Here is a 21,315-nt window from a genome sequence, read left to right as displayed (position 1 = left end):
CTGTAATTCTGTAGGCATGTACCCCATCCTATACTTAAAATTAGCAGGGCAAACTACAGCCCCTTCTTAAGAGCGTGGGATAATCAGTCATTCTCTTCAATGAAAAATGCACTGGTTTATATCAGGATTGTCTAGGCAAGGGACAAACAACAGAAAGCCAAGTCCAGTAAGGGGCTGGTAACCACAGCATGCAGCTAGTTCTTCTAGATCCAGGGAGATAAACCCTTCCAACACAAATAACATCGAGACAGATAAAATAGTTTTAATATAGAGCAAGAACAAGTGTTGCATAAAAATAAGCAAAATCTTTTTGTTAAAAAAAAAAAAAAATAGTCCAAGAACTTGTATTTGAAAGAAAAGCTGTTTGGATATTGATTGTGTAGGTGAATCATGAACGCAGGAGCTACGGCACAGTTCTACAGGAGAATTCAGAATGCTCTTAGCTTCTCCATCCACTAAATCCAGAGGAAGATCTGTGGAGCAAGAAAAAAAACCAGCAGAGCAATGAGTGCTAGAGTCTCACACAGTATTAATTCAGCCGATCTCTCAAACAAACTTCAGTCTCCTTAGTATCAGAAGCTTATTATGAGAATTCATCGGTATTTCCAGCACCTTTCACCTGAGACTGCATCAACACACACTAACTAGATGTAATTATGCTTATTCTAGAGCCTACCATCTGGAGACACACATGCTTTCTTCTGCGTGACAGGGAAACAAAGTAAAAGAAACTTGCTCAAGGAACCCCGCAGTCAGTGGCAGAGGGGATGGCAGAGTTAACCTCGGATCTTAGTCCCATTCTTTAACTGTAAATCAGGATCTCGGATCAGCCAGAAAGGTACCGGTTTACTTCATTCCTTGTTTCAAGTCGACAAATGGAGCAGATATTAGATTCGCACACACAGCTTGTGCACACGCATCATGTGCTCAAGAAGTGGAGAAAGAGCATGATCTAACTGAAAATTCTCTCTTATATGAAAGATGAACCTCCCTGGAACACACATGTTCAGAGCTCATGCTTTGAGCTCTATGCAGTGCCTCTAAAAAGGAAATCAGAACTAGTATGTTACTGCTACTTTCAAAGCTTGCTCTTGTAAACCATTCGGCTCTTCTATTCTGGTTCTATTTGTATTTTTAATGAAAAGTTAGACATAAAATGGTACTTACGTGTTAGATGATCCGAAACCAAACCCTGAAAAGAAATGCAAGATTGGAAAAATAATTGTTAAAAGGTAAAATGAATGCATAAGATTTGTAGTACATGTCCCCTCCCACACACAGATTGAAAAACACTTCTTTCCTGCCTTAGGCCAGGGAAGGAGTGATGGGCAAACAATGAAAGTCAAATCTCCATCTAGAAGAAAAGCGACTTGAGAGTTCCTGAGAGGGCTTTGCCTTCACTGCTCATCAGCTACGGCCATTCATTAGTAGCAACCGCATAAAACGTGCCTGGTTTATTCACCTCTCCCTGAAAACAGAGGGCTGTGTTCTGAAGATGGAGTTTGTGCTTAACGCAAGGCAGCGGTGACAGGCTGACCAACGAATGTGTCACCTCTCAAAGGCTGTTTTCACTGCACCCTCACTGAATTAGAGCAGATAAAATGTTCGCTATTGGTGTTCTAGCTCAATTTTGCAGTGTATATTCTTTTGACAGTAAGTACTTATGCACGGATACCCATACCTATGGTACTGAAGAGATATTTGTTATTTCTCAATATTTTCCTTTGAGAAGAACAACTCCACAAAAAAGAGCGAAAAGCAATAATCTGATGAGGCGTGCAGAAGAAGAGTGATTTATTGACATGCCACAGCAAATCAGCGATGTAATTAGGAGATAAAGTCTGAGAAGGTGCTACACCCCACCCTGCAGCTCAGTTCTCAAGGTTATGGTGCTTTCCCTACAGCAGGACCAGAACCAGGCAGATTTTTGACAGGGAGCCAAGGAGTCACACCTCAGTTCCAGGAAAAACTGGAGACATGGGGCCTGTTAGGTTCATTATATTTTAGCTGCTCCTACCTCCTCCACCTGTCCCAAAAGCTGAGAATCCACTGCTTTGTGTGCCAAAACCAGTGCCCTGTTGTGACAGCGATCCAAACGTCGGGGTATTTTGGTTTGCTAGTGTGCCGAACGATGCTGTATTGTTACTGGTACCGCCAAACCTGCAATTTAAAGAGAAAAATTGTGTTTGCGAGCATCTTCTCACTTACCCTGGAAGTCTGTTCTCATACCTGCAATGAGAACCGTGCGATCCTTAAACAAGGATACATCAGAAGAGCGAGACCACCCAATATGAATTCTTAATAATTGTTCATTCTGGAAACAGATTGTCTGGTTTGGGAAAGAATATTGTAAATATAAGTGTCTGTTCAGCCTACGTTCTTAGTCTATATCAGGCAGAAGGGCAAATATGTTCATGCTTACACAGGGTACATTTTCAACTGCTTAGAAATACCAACTTCAGCCATCAAATAGAATGTATTAATTCACACTCTGTGTAGTTTTCATGCTTTAAGCTCTGACTTAAAATGTGAGCTGACAGCATGTTAACCCACCTCTCCATCCATCCAGATCTAGACGACTTTAAAAAAAAATAAACAAAACCCACATCAAAACATATCTCTCCAGATAAAAGACAGCCCTTGTAGCAGTGTGACAAACAACTCACCTGGTAAAGGACGTCACCTCTCCTACCTCAGACACCGTCAACTGTACACACGCTACTGCCACACACAGCACGAGATACAACGGGCAGTTCGGTGACTTTGCGTCTTTGGCCCCGTTAACCATCCCCTGTGCCTCTGCTTTGGCTCTTGACCCATGTACCTTGTAGAAAACTTCAGCTCAGAACCACAAATGTGGTTTTCCCAGCAAGGGTAGAACAGTTTTTATAGGTCTTTCAAAAAAGAAGCAAGATGAGATGATGCATTTGAGAAGGAGAGGTTTTTACAGTGCTCCGTCTCATCAGGACTGTGCCACTAAACACACAAATCATGTCTACCCGGTGAAACAGTGACAAGGAAACTCGTGGTTCAAACTGCTTCTTGCAGTTGCAACTAGAAGAACATGTCTGTTGAAAAATGCTAAGCACACTTGGAGCACATAAACAGCTTAAGCTATGAACAGATTATTTTTTTTAAACATATAAAAGGCATGAGGTACAGTCATTGCCTGGTAACAAGCAAATCAAACCTATCTTGCCCAGATTTTCAGGTCTTTTGCAAAGCTCCTATACAAAACAGAATTGAGACGCACTTGAGGTTACTTGATGAAAGCAAAACATTATTTGCTCACAGTCTGAATTGCAGACTTTGAAGAAGTGTGGTTTCTATTTTTGATACCTAAGTCATTTAACAAGTGATGCAGATTTTTCAGAATTGAAGCAGCAACGAATCACAAGTTAGCACGGTGTTCTCAGGAACTAATACCGCATCATGTACTAGCAAGTAACTTCTCTGGATTTGGGGTTTTTAAAATTTTACTTCAAGAGAAAGGCAGAAACGAAGTCCTGTTCACATGCTACATTACACTGCAGAATTAAACTATTCTTCAAAATGTTGTGGTGACATTTGGAGCTTTGTAGAGCTGCAGAAGAACCCAGCTGAAGCTCCTGCAGCGCTGGGGTGCCCTGGCCGATGGGTTCCTGCCTGATCTCACGGGGAATTAACAACTTACACTTCTGGATGGTCTAATGTGCCTTACGTAAAGGCAGTTCCTCCTGAAACCAAAGACAAACACTTGTGAAATACGTAAACACTCAGACTGGGAAGACATCCAGTTTTCTCTTTTCACTGGAAGGTTTTAAATTTTTTTTTTAATTGGGTCTATTGGGTCTGAATGTAATTGCAGGGCATGGCGGAGAGTTGCCTGCTGGTGGTGTGGTGTTGAAGAAGTGTGTTCGCTGCCTATTGCAGAAGCTGCTTTGCAAGGTTTGAAATTCTGTATTTGCTGAACAAAACAAGGAATAAAGTGCTGTCTGCTCTGGTGCCAAGCACAGGCTTAAGGCATAAAGAAACAGGTAAAAACAATCAGTGTGGGATAAACATAAATTGCTCTGGGAGCACAGACTGTTACAAATGCTTCCTCCCAGCCCCCAAAGGTGAGAGAACAGACTGAATTCTCATCAGGATCTCCAGCCCAAACCTCACAATGGGTAAGGTGGCTAGACAGAGTCACAGATAATGATATTTATTATTTTTCTGTGCTAGACAGTTTGTAAGCCTAGATCTGAACTTAGTAAGTGTGCACACAGAACATACTCCTGCATTCCCTTAGACACTTGCAAGATGATTCACATTTCCCCTCCAGTCCCTAAAGCTGAAGATTCAACATGGTAGTTTCAGCATTAAAACGACACCACACACATCATTTCCTTGGGGGTTCATGTCTTTGTTTTATGCCTTAAAAACCTACCAAACAACAAAAAAACCAAAGGACACTTGGAGCTTAGCGATCAATCACAGAATACATTTTTTATGTTAACGTGGAGGTAACAAAGCACGATAGATTTTGTCATGCAAGAATATTGCTTCCCCAGCCCCTGTTGCTTACCCAAATCCTCCAGCGCTGGCGGCTGCTGTACCCTCGCCGAACACTTTGCCTCCCGTTGAGCCCAGAGGGCTTGAAAAGGTTGGGGCTGAACCGAATGCTGGCACCCCTCCGAACCCAGGGGATCCCCCGAAAGTGGGAGGGCTGCCAAACACTGGAGCAGCACCGAAGCCACCTGAGCAAAACAGAGGCAAAAAAAAAAAAAAAAAAAAAAAAGGGACGAGAACATCACGTAAAAAATAATGCGGAAAAGCAAAAACTAGATTTCAAAGCAGACAATCTCCATTCATCTCTGTTTGTCTTATCATATGGACACAGCGTTATTTACAAAAGTAACTGCCACAAAGCTTCCAAACTGCAGGGTATTTCATGACAAAAGACATGGATAAGAGAAGTGCCCAAATGCATGCAAAAAACCTGCAACTGAATTAAGAGACTATCCAGAAGAAAACCACATTCCGGGTCGCTTGAACATTTGAGCACGAAATCAACTCAATTCCCAGAGCTGTACTAAAAAGTGGTGGTATATCACATATGCTTGCACACTGTGATGGAATTTCTATTTGCTTTATACAAAAAAGACCAATATCTTAATTGTGAGATAGAGAGCATGCACAATAACCAAGTTATAGTAAGAGTACATACAACAGGCAATAGACTGATGCTTCTATTATTATAAAAAAGACACATCCATCCTTCGTCATAAAACTCTCCAAATGAACTGAATATAGCAATGCAGAATGAAAAGTCTCCTGTAAAGGTCAATTTCATGAACATTTGCTGCTGTGGTTTGGTTGCAGTGTTTTACCCTGCCTCCAAACCTAAAGCTCTGGACAAACATTCTGTCCTGAGCACAGCACTCGATCCATGCAAATGCTGGAAGTGCAAGAACTCCCCAATGCAACGGGTAAGTCTCCCCAATTCTTAAGATCAGACAGCAAGCTTGTTTTTGAGGCGCTCCAGTGATAGAAGAAGATTCAGGAGGTAGGGTTTTATTTAGTTCTGGTTTAAGTGGTGGAAATGATTCCTGTGGGGAACCAAGAACTGAACTCTGCTCTTGGCAATTTCTCTTTGGGGTTTAGCTGCCTTCTGCAACTTGGTATGGACTTCTACCAAGGCTATTTTATTCTGTGTTCATCCGCTGATATTGTTGGCCTGTTTCTAACTGACACCGTGGAACGTGAAGGACACCTGCTCTTTCGTTTGACTAGTGCTGGGGACTGGGATACCACCACGCATTTCAATACCCTGGGTGAAATTCCAGTCCGTGTCAAGGTAATGGATACTGTTTGGCTGTAAACACAAAAGGTCTGGAAAAAATAAATGCTAGGCTTGAATTATTTAAATACAGATCAGGTATCTTGTTACCTCTATCTCTAGGAAGTTAGAGTATTTATCACAGGGGCTGAAGCTTTGCTCAGCATATGCTCTCTTTTGCAATGGATATTAACCAATACTGGAGAACGAAAAATGAAACACACAAGTAGTGAAACCAGGACAAAGGGGGATTCAAATAAAGTAAACCCTTCCACTGCAGCTGGGAGAAGAAGAGGCATCAATCATTTCAATATTTAGCAAATACAACCAGAGGAGGGAAGGATCTGAGGGGCTCTGTGTGAGTGGATGTGCCTTCTGCAGAAAGCTCTTGAAAATCCCATCTCAAGAAGAATTTTGAAACCAAAACAATCAAAAGCAAGGGAAGAGTCGCTGGGTGAATGAAAGAACTTCCTTCAGCAATGTCCTTCTCCTCTAGCAAAAATAACAGATAAGAAACTCGGTCCACTATCGAGGAGAAAGCAATACCCACACGTGGAGCAGACACCCAACTGCAGTGTTCACTGTAGGAACAGTCTGAGGTTAGAGGAGAAAAGCTTTGCTCTGCCTGACCCTTTGGGCCTCCATTTGGCCTGGTAATTAACAAAAGGAACATTCTGCCATTCAGTTCTAATAAACATTACAGTCACCACTACTTCTGTGGCTCTTTCTTTGGGCAGATGACAGTAAAAAGAAAAGAGGTTTTGTGAAATTTCCAATATTTGATTCAATTAACTCCATCGACAGAACAATGTCTCAACCACAGAAGAAAGTGATGATGACAGGCCAGGCTGGTTTCAAAAGAAAAGGACTTGAAACACGCCTGATACACATTTTATGAAGAAGCTTTCCCATTGTAGACACCTGTGCATTCACACACATGAAGAAATGGGGACAAAACCCAGAGTGAAGTTTGGAAGATAATATTCCAAGGAAGCATCTAAAATAGGACAAACTTATTCAGTTCTGTATTCTGTACTCTTCATTGTACAGTACATAGGATCAGAAATAATTCACACAGTGCTGTGCTCTTAAACTGCAATGGGAATTTCTGGAATGAACACCTAAAAATTGTAGTTTACCGGGTGCTTTTCTGCACAAGAGATTGTAAATCTCTACCTTGAATCCACCAGCTGAAGTCCCACTCACTAAGTCATTACTTATTTTTTATTTATTGTTCAAAGACAATTCCTGTACATATATTGAGTCCAGGCTGTAGACGTCTAAATGGTAGAATACTCTACTAAATAGCTCACAGATAAGTGTGGGGGGGTTAACAAAGTACCTGCTTTGGTTGGACTGGAGAACCCAAAGCCCTGCGAGGCCACGCTTCCCCCACCAGAGCTGAAAGTGCCCGTAGGCTTCTGCTCTCCGAAAGATGAGCTCCCGAATCCAAAGGTCTTTGCTCCACTGTTTCCAAATAAGTTGGAAGAATCTGGGAAGAAGAAAAATACTCGTGAAGCTCATAACAGACAATATTCCCAGTTACACTTCATTAACTGGATCAAGAGAAACAGAAACCCCTTGTACTTCCCCAACCCCCAAACACAAAACAAATGCATTGAGAACAGCACTCTGCAGAGAAACAGAGTTTTCCTGTTTTCCTACAGGGTTCTGTAGTTCTACCCAGCCATTCTGGATCAGACGGACCACTAACAGCCCTTTATTGCTGTAATTTAGCAAATCACAGGATGGATGATTTGTCTAGTTGCATCCTGCATCACAGTCACTAACAGACAACCCCTCAAGTCAGAAATCACAGCAGCTAAAACCAGCCTCTCTTGACAACACAAGTATTGGTCCACTACAAATTAAATATTCTTGACTATTCTGGCAATGGTCAGTATTTCTTAACATGACTATCTGTCAGAACCTTAAAGAAGGTGCCAAACTTTTCCAGCCTTACTGAAAAATGACATAAATTTTCATCATTCACAAGGCTACACAGATTTTTAGCACCTAGTGTCAAGACACGGAATAATCAAAGCTTCTCTCTGGTGAACCATTTGATTTATTTCATCACAAACCCCAGCGCTGCAATCAAGGAGGACTAAATTAGCAAGGTTAGAGAACCGACCTCAACCATTCAATCCCAATGGATCATTAAAGATGTAATAAAAGAAATGGATTTGGTCTCCCAAGACTTGAAGCGTTACTTCTAGCCCCTTGCAGCTCACTCAACAGTTTTCCTTTGCTCCCCTACTTTTACATCTTAGCCACTGTTTCCCTTTCTTGCCACTTTCTACCCGCTGGACTCCACCCCTTCTGCTTTCCCTTTCTGCCAAACCCAAGTCAAAAGTGACGAAATAACGAAGCAGGGCAGTCATTAAATAAAAGCCACAGTTAAGAAATCGTCCTGAATAGCTTTTGTGACATGCAAAGGTATGTAACAAGCACTGCTCTGCAATAGCTGCACAGGAAAGGCACAAGAGAGCCTGCTAGTATTTCAAACTAATTGCTACAGCAGACAACAGCACCACGCATCTCGGCTCAAATTTTACAATATTACCTGTTAGCCCAGAAAACTCAAGACTAATGTGTTTTTAACTCAATTGTGGCAATTAAAAAAATTAAGTCTTTACACTAATAGACAGTGATCGCTTCTTGCACTTACGGTTAATCCTTTATAGCTTCTAAAAAAAAAAATTCTAATAGTCCCTTAAAGTCCCTGGTGCAAAGGAACCCGAGTGTGGCTTTAATGTAGTCCTAACTACTTTTCACGCCTCCTTTTGTTAGGTTGGTTGGCTGGGCAAGAAGCAACACGTGGGAGGGTCGGTTTGGCACCTCATGTGCAGATTGATTTAGCCAAAACACACACGGATTGATGCCTTTTAGCTGACAATGGGAGCAAAAGAAGGACAAGCGCCGAGTCCCTCCTCCAAAAGAGGGTTTTAACGCAATTCCTCTCATCTATCCAGTTGTCATGATGCTTCTAAGAGCTTATCTGGAGACCAGATTCACCCTGTCTATCAAATCTGGGTAAAAACTGATAAAGGAAACTCTACAATTCTGCTTCCTTACCAAAACAGACTACATCCCCAACTCAATGGCTGAGAATATTTGCTCTTCTTCACTACATCCATGTGACTGAAGAAATTCACATGTCTTCCTGGACATGAAAAATGACTTGAGGGCTTATCCATATATTACACCAGATTTTGATAAAACACCTTGCATGTGCTGCATAAAGACAGTTAGTTTTAGGACAAGGGTGAAGAAACTGCTATCCATCATGCACTTGTTTAACTTCGGTTCGTTTGAGAATAAGATTCTTAACAATTTTAACAGTTAGGGCAGATGAGAAATAATAAAAGCTTTCTAACTTTCAACCAAGTTGGAAGCAGAAATTCAGTGACAAGAGGTTAGAGTATTCAATTTTGAAGAAGAATTTAGCCAAGAACTCCCTACAGAATATAGATATTCTTCACACTTCTTGCATCTGTTTGTTTCAATGGCTTCCCTACTTACTTTCTATAAACCTGAAAGGAAAAATTCTGGATTACACATCATACACACTGTCTGTTATCCCTGGAAGCCTTTCATGTTAACACAGAATTTACTCAAAGACGACTAATGGCAGAAAAGCAGATGGGATCGCAAAAGCAGACGGAAATCAAAGCACGTTTTGTATTCTTGTTTCGTTCACTTACTCTGGGAAGCTGCAGATCCAAATCCTCCACTGGAGGAACCGAAAGGATTCTTACTGGCTGCATCCTGACTTGGCTTTCCTCCCAAACCGCTGAAGAAACCTCCATCTCTCCCACCACTTCCAGCTCCAAACAAGCCTCCACTGGAAGAAGATGGCTGCTAGGACAGAAAAAGGACAAAAAGGTGATTTAAGAGAAATCAAAGCTGCACATTCCCCCAAGGCTGATTTTTCTGTCAGGCCTATTCTGCTGAATATATGAAGGGCTTGATGAACCAGGAAGCAATCACCTTCCAACACGTAATGTGATGAAATCTTATTTAAGTCTCTCTTAAACCTTATCCATGATACAGAATCATGCTTTTGAAACTTGCCTACACTGTCCACGTGCCACTTAGCATGGAAAAAAGGCAGGTGACTTACAACATCTCTATCTTATCTGGCACGTGGTAAAACATTTGTTTCTCCATACCCCTTAGAAGATGATACAGATGATGCTTTAGTGCCCCCTACAATAGCAAATACTTCGGTACAGACTGTGACACCTTTTATTGAGCACGTCAAATTGTATTTTTTTATTTTTTAATATATCAGAAATAGGTAGGGAACCCTGAACATGTCCACGATACGTAACAGTCCCATGTTTCTGCAAAAACAATAAATACTTGCCTGGCCAAAGACAGTGCCTCCGGTATTTGCTGCTTGCCCAAACACAGAACCTGTGTTACTAGAACCAAAACCTGCCAAGAAAAGAAAGGAAAATAAACCACCAGAACTATTACTAGGGTGTAAGACAATTCAGGGAGGTGACACTAGTCCAGAAGAGGGAAAGGACAGGTCTCCCATGCCAAAACACAGATACAAATGATGTTATAAATTTAAAGTATGTGCCAACACACAAATAGTAAATTCCACTGGAAGTTTCCTTTAAAGTCATTCTCCTTTTCTCTTTGACCAACATGAAAAACAAACAAAATAAAAGGTTTTTTCACTTGTGGGATCATTGCTAACAATATAAGAGAACTGGATTTCTGTTAACATTGCTATAAGGGTGCTGCAAGGCTTGAACAAGCGCTGTAGCATCCTGATTTCCCTTCTGTAGGGAGAAGCTGAGCTTTGTTTCTTAAAGATTCCCGTTATAGATAAAGAAATATTTTGATTAAAAAAAGTACTCCTCATTCCATTTCCCAGTTCTTTTAAATGTGCATTTTGTAATTCAACTTGCGTTTCTACAATTAGGAACACCTTTCTTAAGCAGAGTTCACTTCCCCCAATTTAACTATTCTCCGTTACTGTAGTTAAAAATCAGCAAGCAGCTGGCCTACAGTGCCATCACTTTTAATTAAATGAACCCAATTAGTTTTTCTTGCTTGGAAATACATGTTCCCTATTATTACTATGTACTTTTCACTTACCCCTGGGATCTCTCTGAAGATTGTACAGACAAAGCTTTGGAAAAAAACAATATATTGTAGCAACATGGAGAACAAAAGGAGACTGACCAAGAAGCTTTGGTCTGTGCAAGTGTTGCATTTAACTGTGTAGACGGGTAGCTGGTGGTCACGTTGTATTTAATTTTGAGGTCTTTCCAAATGCAAAACTAGATTTAACAAATTAGTTCCTTGCTAACCTGTCACTCTGAGGGTTTAAAGATTTTTTTTTGCCACCCCAGATCATGATACAGTACTATACCTGGCTATACATCCAGTGTTGCACATACTCAACAGGGCCAACCAAAGGAAGTGTCACATCTGTGTCTTGATTATGAACTCAGAGCTGCCTTGCCGCTCTAGTGTGACAATTTACAACAACATACTAGTTTAATACTTTTTACACTTACTGTGCAACAGATGGGACAATACATAATTCAAAATTAAGTCAAGGTAGACTTTTAAGTATAAAAAGAATGCAAGAGTGGATTGAAAAGGTGACATTCAGAGGTCTACCGATGAATAGTGAAGCAGAGCAAAAGCTTGTTTGGTCTCCAACATTAGCTTCCCGCTCACACACACTGTAACTCCTATTCTTACTAATTAAAAACAAACAAACCAACCAACCCCAACAAAACAAAACCAAAAAATGTAAAGCAAAAATTGTCAAGTGCCACAGGGGAAGAAAATAGCATAAAAAAATGTCTTGTGTCTTCCTGCGGTTTGTTCTTACCTGAAGCTTGGCAGAAGCTGAACGCAGCAGATGACGTCGTAGTAGTGACAGCGGCAGCGCTGCCAAAGACGGATCCTCCTTGCCCAAATCCGGCATTCTGCCCAAACACCAGAGGGCTGCTTTGGCCAAACAACCCACCTCCTGTGCTGGCAGACGGCTGTCCAAAGGAGAAGGAGCTGGCACTGTTGGTGCTAGCCGACGCTCCAAAAACGTTGCCGCTGCTGGAGGCTGCCGTGGAAGCTGCTGGCTGGCCAAAAGCTGGCACTGTCCCAAACCCAGACTGGCTAAAAGTGAAACTACCTGAAGAACTGCTTGCTGGTTGCCCAAAGGTCGGTGCTTGTCCAAACGCTGGCTGACCAAAGCCCCCGGTAGTGGTGGTGCCAAAAGCAGAGGTACCAAAAGCAGAGCTGGCAGCCTGCGTGGTAGCGGTGGCAGTGGACAAGGTGCTGGTGGTGAGCTGCCCAAATGGAGAGGATGCTGTGGTACCTGCTGGGAGTTGTCCAAAAACAGGTGGTGTGGCAGGAGTGGCAGCTGTATCACCAGCGGGCTGGCTGAACGCTGAGCCAGAAGAGCTGGAACTTGGAGGCTGAGAGAACACTGAGGAGCCTGCAGACGTGGGGGCAAACACAGAGGCACCAACAGTCGGGCTCTGAACACACGTAGTAACATCAGAGGTAGCGGCCAACGCGTTTGTTGCTTCTGCAGGAGAGGCAATGTTTGTCGTGGAGGTTGTCGCTGAGATGTTCTGATCTGGCAGGGCAGATGCAGAGATGGTGGGAGGCACCGGTGGCTTCACATCACTTGTGGAGGCAGAAACAGCAACAGCATCAGAGGGAGGTGCTGCCACTGTGGTGCCAGAGGCCACAGAGCCGGCGTCCCCAGCCGTGGCCTGGGGTAAAGCGGGTTCTTTAACAGGCTCTGAAAGCTGTACCTGTGGCTGCAATGACTGTGGCATTGGAGGGGAAGAGCCAGCTGCCACAGCTTCATTTTCAGATGGCTTTTCTGTCACAGGCAGTAATTTGGCATCCCCTGCACCCTTATTAGGAGTTGCGGTGGGGACAGCAGTTTGTGATGAATTCAAGAAACTTCCAAATGAGAGAGATGTTGAAGCAGAGAGAGTAGAAGGGGTAGAGGTGGACGTGCTCATATTGTTCGCTTGCTGAATACCGAATGAAAAGGGGGGTTTGTTACCACTAGAGCCTCCAAGATTAAACACCCCAGAAGACCCTGTGCTGGTTATCTGGACGTTGCCAAAGAGATTGCCCGTGGCACTAGTGCTGACGGCCGGGGATGCCGTGCCAGCCGATGTGCCTGATGTTGAAGCAGCTTCTCCAGCTTTTCCTAATGACAGGGGAGCACCAAAAGTAAACCCAGAAGGTATTGTAGATACTTTTGTTGACTGTGCTCCTGCAACACCGGTGGATGGCACTTTAGTGGTGGTCTTGGCATTTTCATCTACTTGACCAACCCGTAGTCCTGAGAAGCTCCCAAGAGTTTCACCAGCTAGATTGCTCTGAAACAATTGATCTCCTGGTTTAGATGGAGAGATATCCAACTTGCCAGAGGCTGTGGAAGGAGCAGGAGATGACGTTGCAGCAGGTTTGTTTGACTGGGTGCCATCTGCTGAGGAGCTATTTCCTACTGAGGCTCCTGGAGCACTTGTTGGCTTGAAGGACCCAAAAGCAAAGGAGCCCTCAGCAACTACTCCAAATTTGGAACTCCCGGCAAGTGAAAATGAATCAGGTTGGGTGGATTCTTTAGCAGGGGCTGTTAGAGAGAGAGATAGAAGTTACAAACTGAGTTACGGTACGCAACGCTCGTTTATCATCCTCACAGTAACAGCATGCTTTAGTGCTTCACAGAGTGTTAGAGAGACAGCGCTCTTGCCTCAGAACTATAAGCCTTCGGGCCATCAGGAAACTGCCACTTCCATGTGCGCTCAGCAGACTACAGTGACATCCGAAACCTTTATGGACAGGGTTGAAGTGACAAACACTGTTACTTCCATGTCACTTCATTTAACTCTCCTTCTATTTGAGTACAGACAATTTCAGCCTTCAGCTCCCGTCTCTTTTTCAAGAGTTTGATAAAGCCATAAGAGACCTGGTTACTGCAGACCATTTGTTGTTAACCATTTTCACCCCTTCTTGATTCAGCTAAACAATTCCTGACACACACTAAAGAACCCTCTGTTTAAACCAAGGGCTCAGAACAGAGTTTGGGTCATAAAAATACTTCATGGCACTTGAAAAGTCTACAGAATCAAATCTTTCTCTACAAAATCAACTCTTTATAGACCACCAACCAGTTTCTATGCAGCCTGTTTTCAGCTTTGAAAGACTAGAGAAAAGCTCTGAAACGTAATTGCCAAATTAGGTCCACTTATAAGATATACTGATGTCCGACAGTGTGAAACTGCTGAAGTTTTAGGGGAGACTGGATTCGGTTTATTCGGTGTATTGTAATTTCATCTCTGAGCACCAAACATACACAAATTCTGGCTTGAAGACACTGCATTAGTCTTTGGACTATGGGTTGGTTTGGACAAGGTACAGGAAATCTGCATGGAGATCAAATAACAAAAAGCAAAAGCTTCTTAGCACAGCTGGTATTATCCTTCATTTTTATCCTGTAAATAAGTATATTTAAGTATATTAGTAACTGACATTGAATAACGTAGCATTTCTTTCCTCCTGAGGCACTGAAATTCCTTCTGTTCTTCCATCACCAGCTAACAGAGGCAAAGGTGCCTCTACCATTCCACAGTGCAGTGTGAAGGAACTGCCCTCACACAAGGCGGTGGTTTACAAGTCTGTCCCCTGTGCCTCTCACTCCTCCTTTAATCAGTGCTATTAACCTAAGCTTTGACATTAACTGAATCTTCAAGTTTTAAGCCAAGTTAGTTCTCTCTGCTTAAAGTCAGAGCATCAGTAGCATTGCTGTGGCTGTGATAGTCTAAGGATATAAGCAAGCCAAGATTTCTAAGAAGAGGTGATATCTTTTATCAGAGGAACCAATAACATTGGAAGCGAGTTTTTGACCATACAGTCTCTTTTGCAAGGCTGAAATTAGAGGCAGAAAACTTTGAGAATATTATAAAGCAGACATATCAGTCCCCTTTTTCCAGACTGGGCAAATATGATCTACCTATGAAATGGAAAGGCAGCCTATATATTGTCACCTCAACTTGAGAAGCAACACAAACCACCCCAAGCATTCCCCTCTCGTTAATAAATGCTTATTTCACTTAAAGCTTTCTGCGTCAGACCACCTTGGCAACTTTAAAATCTACAGATTAAAGACAGCAGAGGAAGTGACTACAAACGTTACTGTTTTCATAAACCAGTATCTCCTAGATGTTCTTGGCAGCAAATATTTTGCTTATACTTTAATTGCAAGGCAGGTGGCCTAGATTCCTGTGCATCACAGCGCATAATCCAGCATATGGATATAATGTTATTGCAGCTACTGCAATTTTAATAATAGAACTGCAACATAAAACAAGAACCACACGAATTAGGAAGAGTAAGTGTTCTCTCAGCAGGGATGCGATGCTGTTTGCACACTCTTCCAAACTAACCTTGTGAGGAAGTGAGGCTGGGCAGCGTCGGTGATGAAGCAGCTGATGTGACAGCGCCAAAAGTAAATCCAGACCTAGAAGGAAAGAGGAGAAAGGGAAAGAATGATACTTCGCTCAAAGTGTTGAAACTTCCAGCCCCATGATTAACACAACTTTGAGACTCAGATTTCCAGTACAGTCTTGCACAAAGTCAGGCACACAGGCACAACAACGGTTCCTCCAACAACTAAATAGGCAGAGAGAAGCACACACACAGACTGGGCTCCATTTGTTTCCCCTCTGATAAGGCTTCTAGAGAGCTAAAGACAGTTCAGAGTTCTTTTGACCACTCCTCATCCTCCCATATTCTTTCCTTTCTGCTGCGTATTTCGTCTCCATTCAGCTCGGCAGCTGAACACCATGCACCAAATCCTGAGAGGTTTTGGGACACAAAAGAGCACAAGCCACAGTGGCGACTGGAGTTTATTTAAAATTAGAAGAGCTAAAACCTAAGAGACAGTGCATGTACAAAACAGAAAAACTGGATACTACCACCCGTCAAAAAAAGGAGATCGCTCATAGCAAGACAAAGTTACTCTTGATTTTCGTGGTTAGTTACAAACTGAAAAATCTCAAAGCAACATGATACTGTGTCAAATTCTCACAGATCTTCAGGTCCCACTCAGGTTCCACAAACACCAAGGTCTTCCAAGAACTCTGGTGCAACCCCTGTCCCCAATCTATCATTTGCAGGTGCCATTTTACAACACTAAGCACCTTGTAGGTAACACTTGCTCTAACAGGTGATACACTCATATTTAACAACTACAAAGAAAACATTAACGTTCATACAGACCCCACAGAAGAAAACGAGAACGCTTTGCTAAGCTGTGCCGTTGTTGCTGGGACTGATGTCACTGTAGAAGAAGTCACTGCTGTAACTGTTTTTACTGTCCCTTGTCCTGTAAGTTACAAAAACAAGTCTTACAAATAACAAAAAAACCACCTTGTCATCCAGCTACCCAAAAAGAAAGGAATAGTTTGTACGCAGTCTGGAATTTTATCTCTTGGAAACAAAGCTTTTTTGTTACTTATATGAGGTCTGATATTTGTGCACAGAAATATTCCTGCTACTGTTACAATGACAGGGAACACAAATTATTTCAAAGATTTAAGGAAATAACATATATCTGATTAAAGCAAAGACAGGTGTAATCATCTTGACAATTAAACAATTAAAAAAAAATCAAGACATTCTTAGTATAATTTCTCATCTAAATATCAAAACACATTTGAAATACAAAGGCAGTGCTATCAAATTCAGGAGCTGACATTTTCAATAAAACAAAATTTAAGAAGTGTTTGCCAAGTCAAATATGATTCCTAGTTATTTTTACTGCTTCTTACCCCAGCTAAGAGGCAACCTACATCCACAGATTAAAGGCAGAAGAGCAAGAGAGACGGATTTCAGACATTTATGCAAGAGGCTTATAAAACCACATCCAATGCAAGTGTTATTATCTAATACACATTAAAAATCAATTCATTCCTTCCCTAAGAGTCTCCTCTTCCCCACTTTGCACTGACTGATGTAAACTGAGCATTCCTTTCCTTCAAAGCTTCTAAGCTGTGCACAGCAGAGCACAGTATCTGAACTGGCTTTGAAATTGGTCACAGAGCCCAGAGCTCAACAGACCCAGGACCTGAATTAGCTCATTTCAGGCTAGTCCAGGTACACCTACGGTGCTGCAGCCTGTGGAAAAATCAACGCATGGAAAAACTACTCCTGTTACTTCAGGATGTAATCACTTTCCTGCACAAATGCAACATTTCATGTTTTAAAAACAAACCAGCAAAGATATCTGCTCTTGATTTGCTGTCAAACTACAGTAGCCTTTGGTAGATGCACTTTGAACATTTCTTGTTAACAGTTAGATATTCTGAGTCCACTTTGAATGAGGAATTGTGTCCTTGAACTCTAGATGCAGGCACAGAGACAAAACATAGGGCTGTACACAAAACCACTCCCCTACTCTTCTGTACTTTGGTTTTTCCAACTCTCTCCCTCAAGACTGGCACAGCAGCCTCTCAGTGGAGGCAGATCTTTTTTCCTCAGTGTCTTCACTCTCTGGATTGTGCACCCTGACAGGTGGCAAGAGACATCCAGGCCTTACTTCTATCTCCACCAAAGGCGACTTACCTGGGAGTTTGTTGCCAGATGATGTTGGACCAGATGTAGATACCATAGGAGTGGGTGCACACACGGAGGAAGGTGGAGCCTGTCCCTTCAGTGAGCTTGTTAGAGGTGTCTGAAAACACAAAACCACTTCAGGTCAGTGCAGTCTGTCCATTAACAAAGGTCCTTCTGACTTTAGTCTGGTATTATGAGAGTCATGCAATGACTTAAGAACAAACTTGAGGAAGGTGATTGAAGCGCTTGGAAATGTCCTTCCATCTTGGGCCCATTAAGTCTTGCCAGTTAAGTACGGGATCAATACTCAACTTTTTCAACAAGTCTCTTGCAGAGGCCAGTAAGGCTCCATAGGCAACAGCTCAATGATTCCGAGGGACAAAGACTCCTGCATGTTTTTTTGATGTGTGGACATAAAACCTATCAGCTGGTCAACCAATAAGAAACATTTTCAATAGAATAACGGCAGGTAAACTACTCTGTCCCTTGATTGCCAGTTTGTGTTGGTTTTGTGGTTGTTTTGTTGGTTTTGGTTTTTGGTGAAATTTAGGTATATCTACCCTAATACAGTTTCTTGGTAGTTGCAACCCTTAGTGCTGCAAGGCTGTGGCCATTAGAAAGCTGTGAGTCTTCAAAAGAGAGAAAAAGCAAGACATAACAAAGATATGCCTGGCATCACACTGGTGAGGTCACATAGTTCGCCAAGAACACAGGACAAGCTGCAAAAAGAGATTTTTAGATAACCTGTTCACCAATGATTAAATCACCAAACTGTGCTGAGTCGGGTACAGTTTTCCACAGGGAAAGGGTTCTACAGCAAGATACCTGTTTAGCTTGATTTGTAGCAACAGTTGCCAAAACCTGGTGGACTGCCTGGGCTGCAGAGTGAGGTACAGATGACCTTAAAAGGAAAAATTAAAACACGACATGAATGACTAGTCTAAAAGAGGACTTCCTCACCTCTCAAAAAGTACAGCTTCCACAAGTCTTGAACAATCACCGTTATTAAAGATTCCACACACAACTCGAAACGAACAAATCTGATTAGGGAATAAACCTCTTAAATGAATCAGCCACATTTAACAAAGGAAGTCTGCAAATGTGTTTAAAGCTCTAGACTTAAACGATCAAGTCTTCTTCACACACTCTTGCCATCGAAGAGAGTCAGGCCTTTCTATCTTACAGGGAGTTGATGAAAAATCAGCAGGTAAGGAGATTACAATTTTATGCCTAGTGGATAACAAATTTAAGAAGCTTCCTTTATAGCGTGGAGCCCAGACAAGTACATGCAACTCTCAGAAATGCTGAGCAAGGAGACTAAGCTGGGGGTGCAGAGAAAGCACTTCATATCTTTCAAGTGTAGTATAAACATTAACAAAGTCATGGCAAGAACTGTGATAAAATTAACCTATATTCTATATTATAGATTTGCAAATTTTGACTATGAAACAATTGTACATCAGAGTATACAGATTGCTGCAGAGCAGCATCTACTTCTGGGGTGAAGCATCCTACACACTGTGCGCTGCTAACACACAAAATCACTATAACCTGGGAACAGCCACCCAGTTTTAGCCTCTCCTCAAGTCCGTGGCTCACCAGGTTCAGCAGCTTAAATGGGCAGTAACAGAAGCCTGCGGAAGCACAATAAATTCAGTGCTGACTGCATTCTCTTGGTGGCAAAGGCCAGCTCTCTCTTAGCCTAGCAGGCTCTTTCCATCTTGACCCAGGGCAGGTGTTCCCTAAGGCAACAAGCAACCTCTGTGCTATAGAAAGGGCCGAGGCTGCAAATCCAGACAGTAAGCGAATCTGTGCAAAGTCATGTATCGCCTAAGCACGAGAACTCCCAAACTGCATTTACCATATAGTCAGCTACATGCCAGCTCAGAGAAATTTCCTACTATATTCCAAAGGAAGGGGACACGCACATGAAACGGTATTTTTTCATAGCCATTTGATCTGGGATAGGGTTTTGTGCCTTAAACGGCTTTCTGTTATTAGTAAGTCCTTCCTTCCAGCAATGAGCACTTGCTCTCTACGTTGCATGGCCTGGATTTGCCCTCTGCCCAGAGCAAATGTAAAGCAAACAAGGAAAACTTCAGATTAGGACTGGAAAGAGTCCATGTTGGGAAGATGCAGCTCTGAATTTCAAGTTCATACAAACCCTGAACAAAGAAGAAAACAACAGACAGGCTGTGAAATGCATGAGAACGTGGGACCTTTTCCCCAGAAAAGTCTCAAGATCACTTGACCCACTGCTCCTCTGACAAGACTATGAAAATGCTGGTTTTGATTTCAGTGGTGGAGAGAGGTTTGTTCTTTTTTTTTTTTTCCCCCTGAAAACTACACATGAATAACTGGACTGGGACCCCCAATACACCCAGCCACAGGTCATTGAGGAACTGATAACAACTGAAAAATCATTACTGCTTAACAACCCGAAGAGTGTGCTGTGGCAGCAAAAGAGAGCCAGGATGTCTGAAGTAGCAAAAACTGATGAATTAACTTTGCTGGGTGAATGCTCTTTATTATAGTGCTGATTCTGACTGGCAGGCGCAGGTTCATTTGGGTAGAATTTTTAGAGAATTTATGAGGTCAGCTATAAAATAAGACTGTAAAAAGTCTTCGAGATATCAAGCTAGCTGGTGGTCTATAAATTAGAGAGATCAATCAATCCTGCCAGCCTAAAACTACTTGAAAGTAAGACAGGTCTTTAACTACAGTTCAAGTGAAAACCAATCTCAGATATGTACCGCTCGCTCATGTCCTTGTCTATGTACAGTCAGTACTCTCTACTTTTTTCATCATATTTTTGATGAAACAAAGGGTGGAGAACTCTTCTCAGTCATAACACTGCTCTTAGCAACACTTCCCAAGCAGAGCTGTTTGCCAATTTTACTTTCAAATGATGTAGCATTGCCCTTCTCCCTCTCAGTTTATCACTAATAGGAGAAACTAAGATAATAAAAAGCTCCCAAAGTGTTTCCCAATCAAAATGTAGAAGAAACCATGAATTTCAAGGTCAGCAGCTGAGTGCCACCACGGTAAGACTGTTCTCTTTTTGAAAAGCTGCAAAAGAATTTCACCTTTTTTCTTTGACAGTGAAGGTTATACACACATGTGAACACCAGAAATTATGTAACAACAGACACTGTTCCAGAAGCTGCATGTATAGCCTACAGATATATGAATAAAGCATTTGCAACTTCATGTGGACTTACAATCAGATATATGTGCTGAGTTTATCCTGCTTTACGCAGTAACTCCATCTTTGCTCAGACTTTTCAGTAGTGCCCTTGCCTCCCCCCCAGCCCAGCCCAGCCATGCATTATCTTGGTCTTAAACAACAGTAGGAACTCCACGCAAAGACAGCTTCAAGGTCATTATGACAACAGGGAAAAGGACTAATTCTGTGGCTAGTGACAGAGCCTGGTGATAAGACAGAAATCTCTGGAATGAGCTGAGCTGGCTCTTGTCTGTAGGAGGCAGAGAAGTAGGAAAGCCAAGTGCTGCAGTTAACTCACAAGAAATCTTAACAAACTCAAGGTTAAATACCTGATCAGTCCCTATTGACACCCAAATTCTGATATTAAAAAATTTGAGACCAGTTTCCAGAAGAGCCAGAGCACAGTTCTGCCTCAGGGGGTGAATCTAGGAACAGACAAGAGGTGTACTCCAGAAAAGGTTTTCTCTGTAATGGATGATGAAGTAGAAAGAACAACATCTGGACAGCTTCAGCTCACAGACCACACTCAGCAACAGAGGGGTGTGCTCCCCTCGCAGAAAAAGGCAGAATAGAGGTAGTGACTGGAGAGACACCAGATCCAAAGTACATATTAGCAGTGAAATCACTGGATCCCAAAAGCAGGCAATGCACTAAAACACATTTCACAGAC

At 42.3% G+C, this 21,315-nt stretch overlaps 1 protein-coding gene across 3 annotated transcripts in view; it reads right to left on the bottom strand.

Moving 5' to 3' along the window:
• Positions 1 to 277: 277 nt before the first annotated feature.
• NUP214 (nucleoporin 214) overlaps positions 278 to 21,315 on the bottom strand; it is a 41,375-nt gene continuing 20,337 nt past the window's right edge. For all 3 annotated transcript variants that reach the window (XM_065648332.1, XM_065648334.1, XM_065648333.1), the window contains 12 exons: positions 18,245 to 18,320; positions 17,429 to 17,537; positions 16,085 to 16,190; positions 15,250 to 15,323; positions 11,670 to 13,436; positions 10,176 to 10,246; positions 9,511 to 9,664; positions 7,146 to 7,295; positions 4,550 to 4,721; positions 2,018 to 2,160; positions 1,168 to 1,192; positions 278 to 473 (listed from right to left, as the gene is read on the bottom strand). In XM_065648332.1, the coding sequence (XP_065504404.1) occupies positions 440 to 473; positions 1,168 to 1,192; positions 2,018 to 2,160; positions 4,550 to 4,721; positions 7,146 to 7,295; positions 9,511 to 9,664; positions 10,176 to 10,246; positions 11,670 to 13,436; positions 15,250 to 15,323; positions 16,085 to 16,190; positions 17,429 to 17,537; positions 18,245 to 18,320 (2,881 nt within the window). In that variant the 3' untranslated portion in view covers positions 278 to 439. The remainder of the gene's footprint in view (positions 474 to 1,167; positions 1,193 to 2,017; positions 2,161 to 4,549; positions 4,722 to 7,145; positions 7,296 to 9,510; positions 9,665 to 10,175; positions 10,247 to 11,669; positions 13,437 to 15,249; positions 15,324 to 16,084; positions 16,191 to 17,428; positions 17,538 to 18,244; positions 18,321 to 21,315) is intronic.

The sequence above is a fragment of the Caloenas nicobarica genome, chromosome 19, assembly GCF_036013445.1.
Source record: "Caloenas nicobarica isolate bCalNic1 chromosome 19, bCalNic1.hap1, whole genome shotgun sequence".
Lineage (NCBI taxonomy): Eukaryota > Metazoa > Chordata > Aves > Columbiformes > Columbidae > Caloenas > Caloenas nicobarica.
The sequence above is the reverse complement of the archived record's forward strand: the minus strand, read 5'-3'. Positions and strand labels throughout refer to the sequence as shown.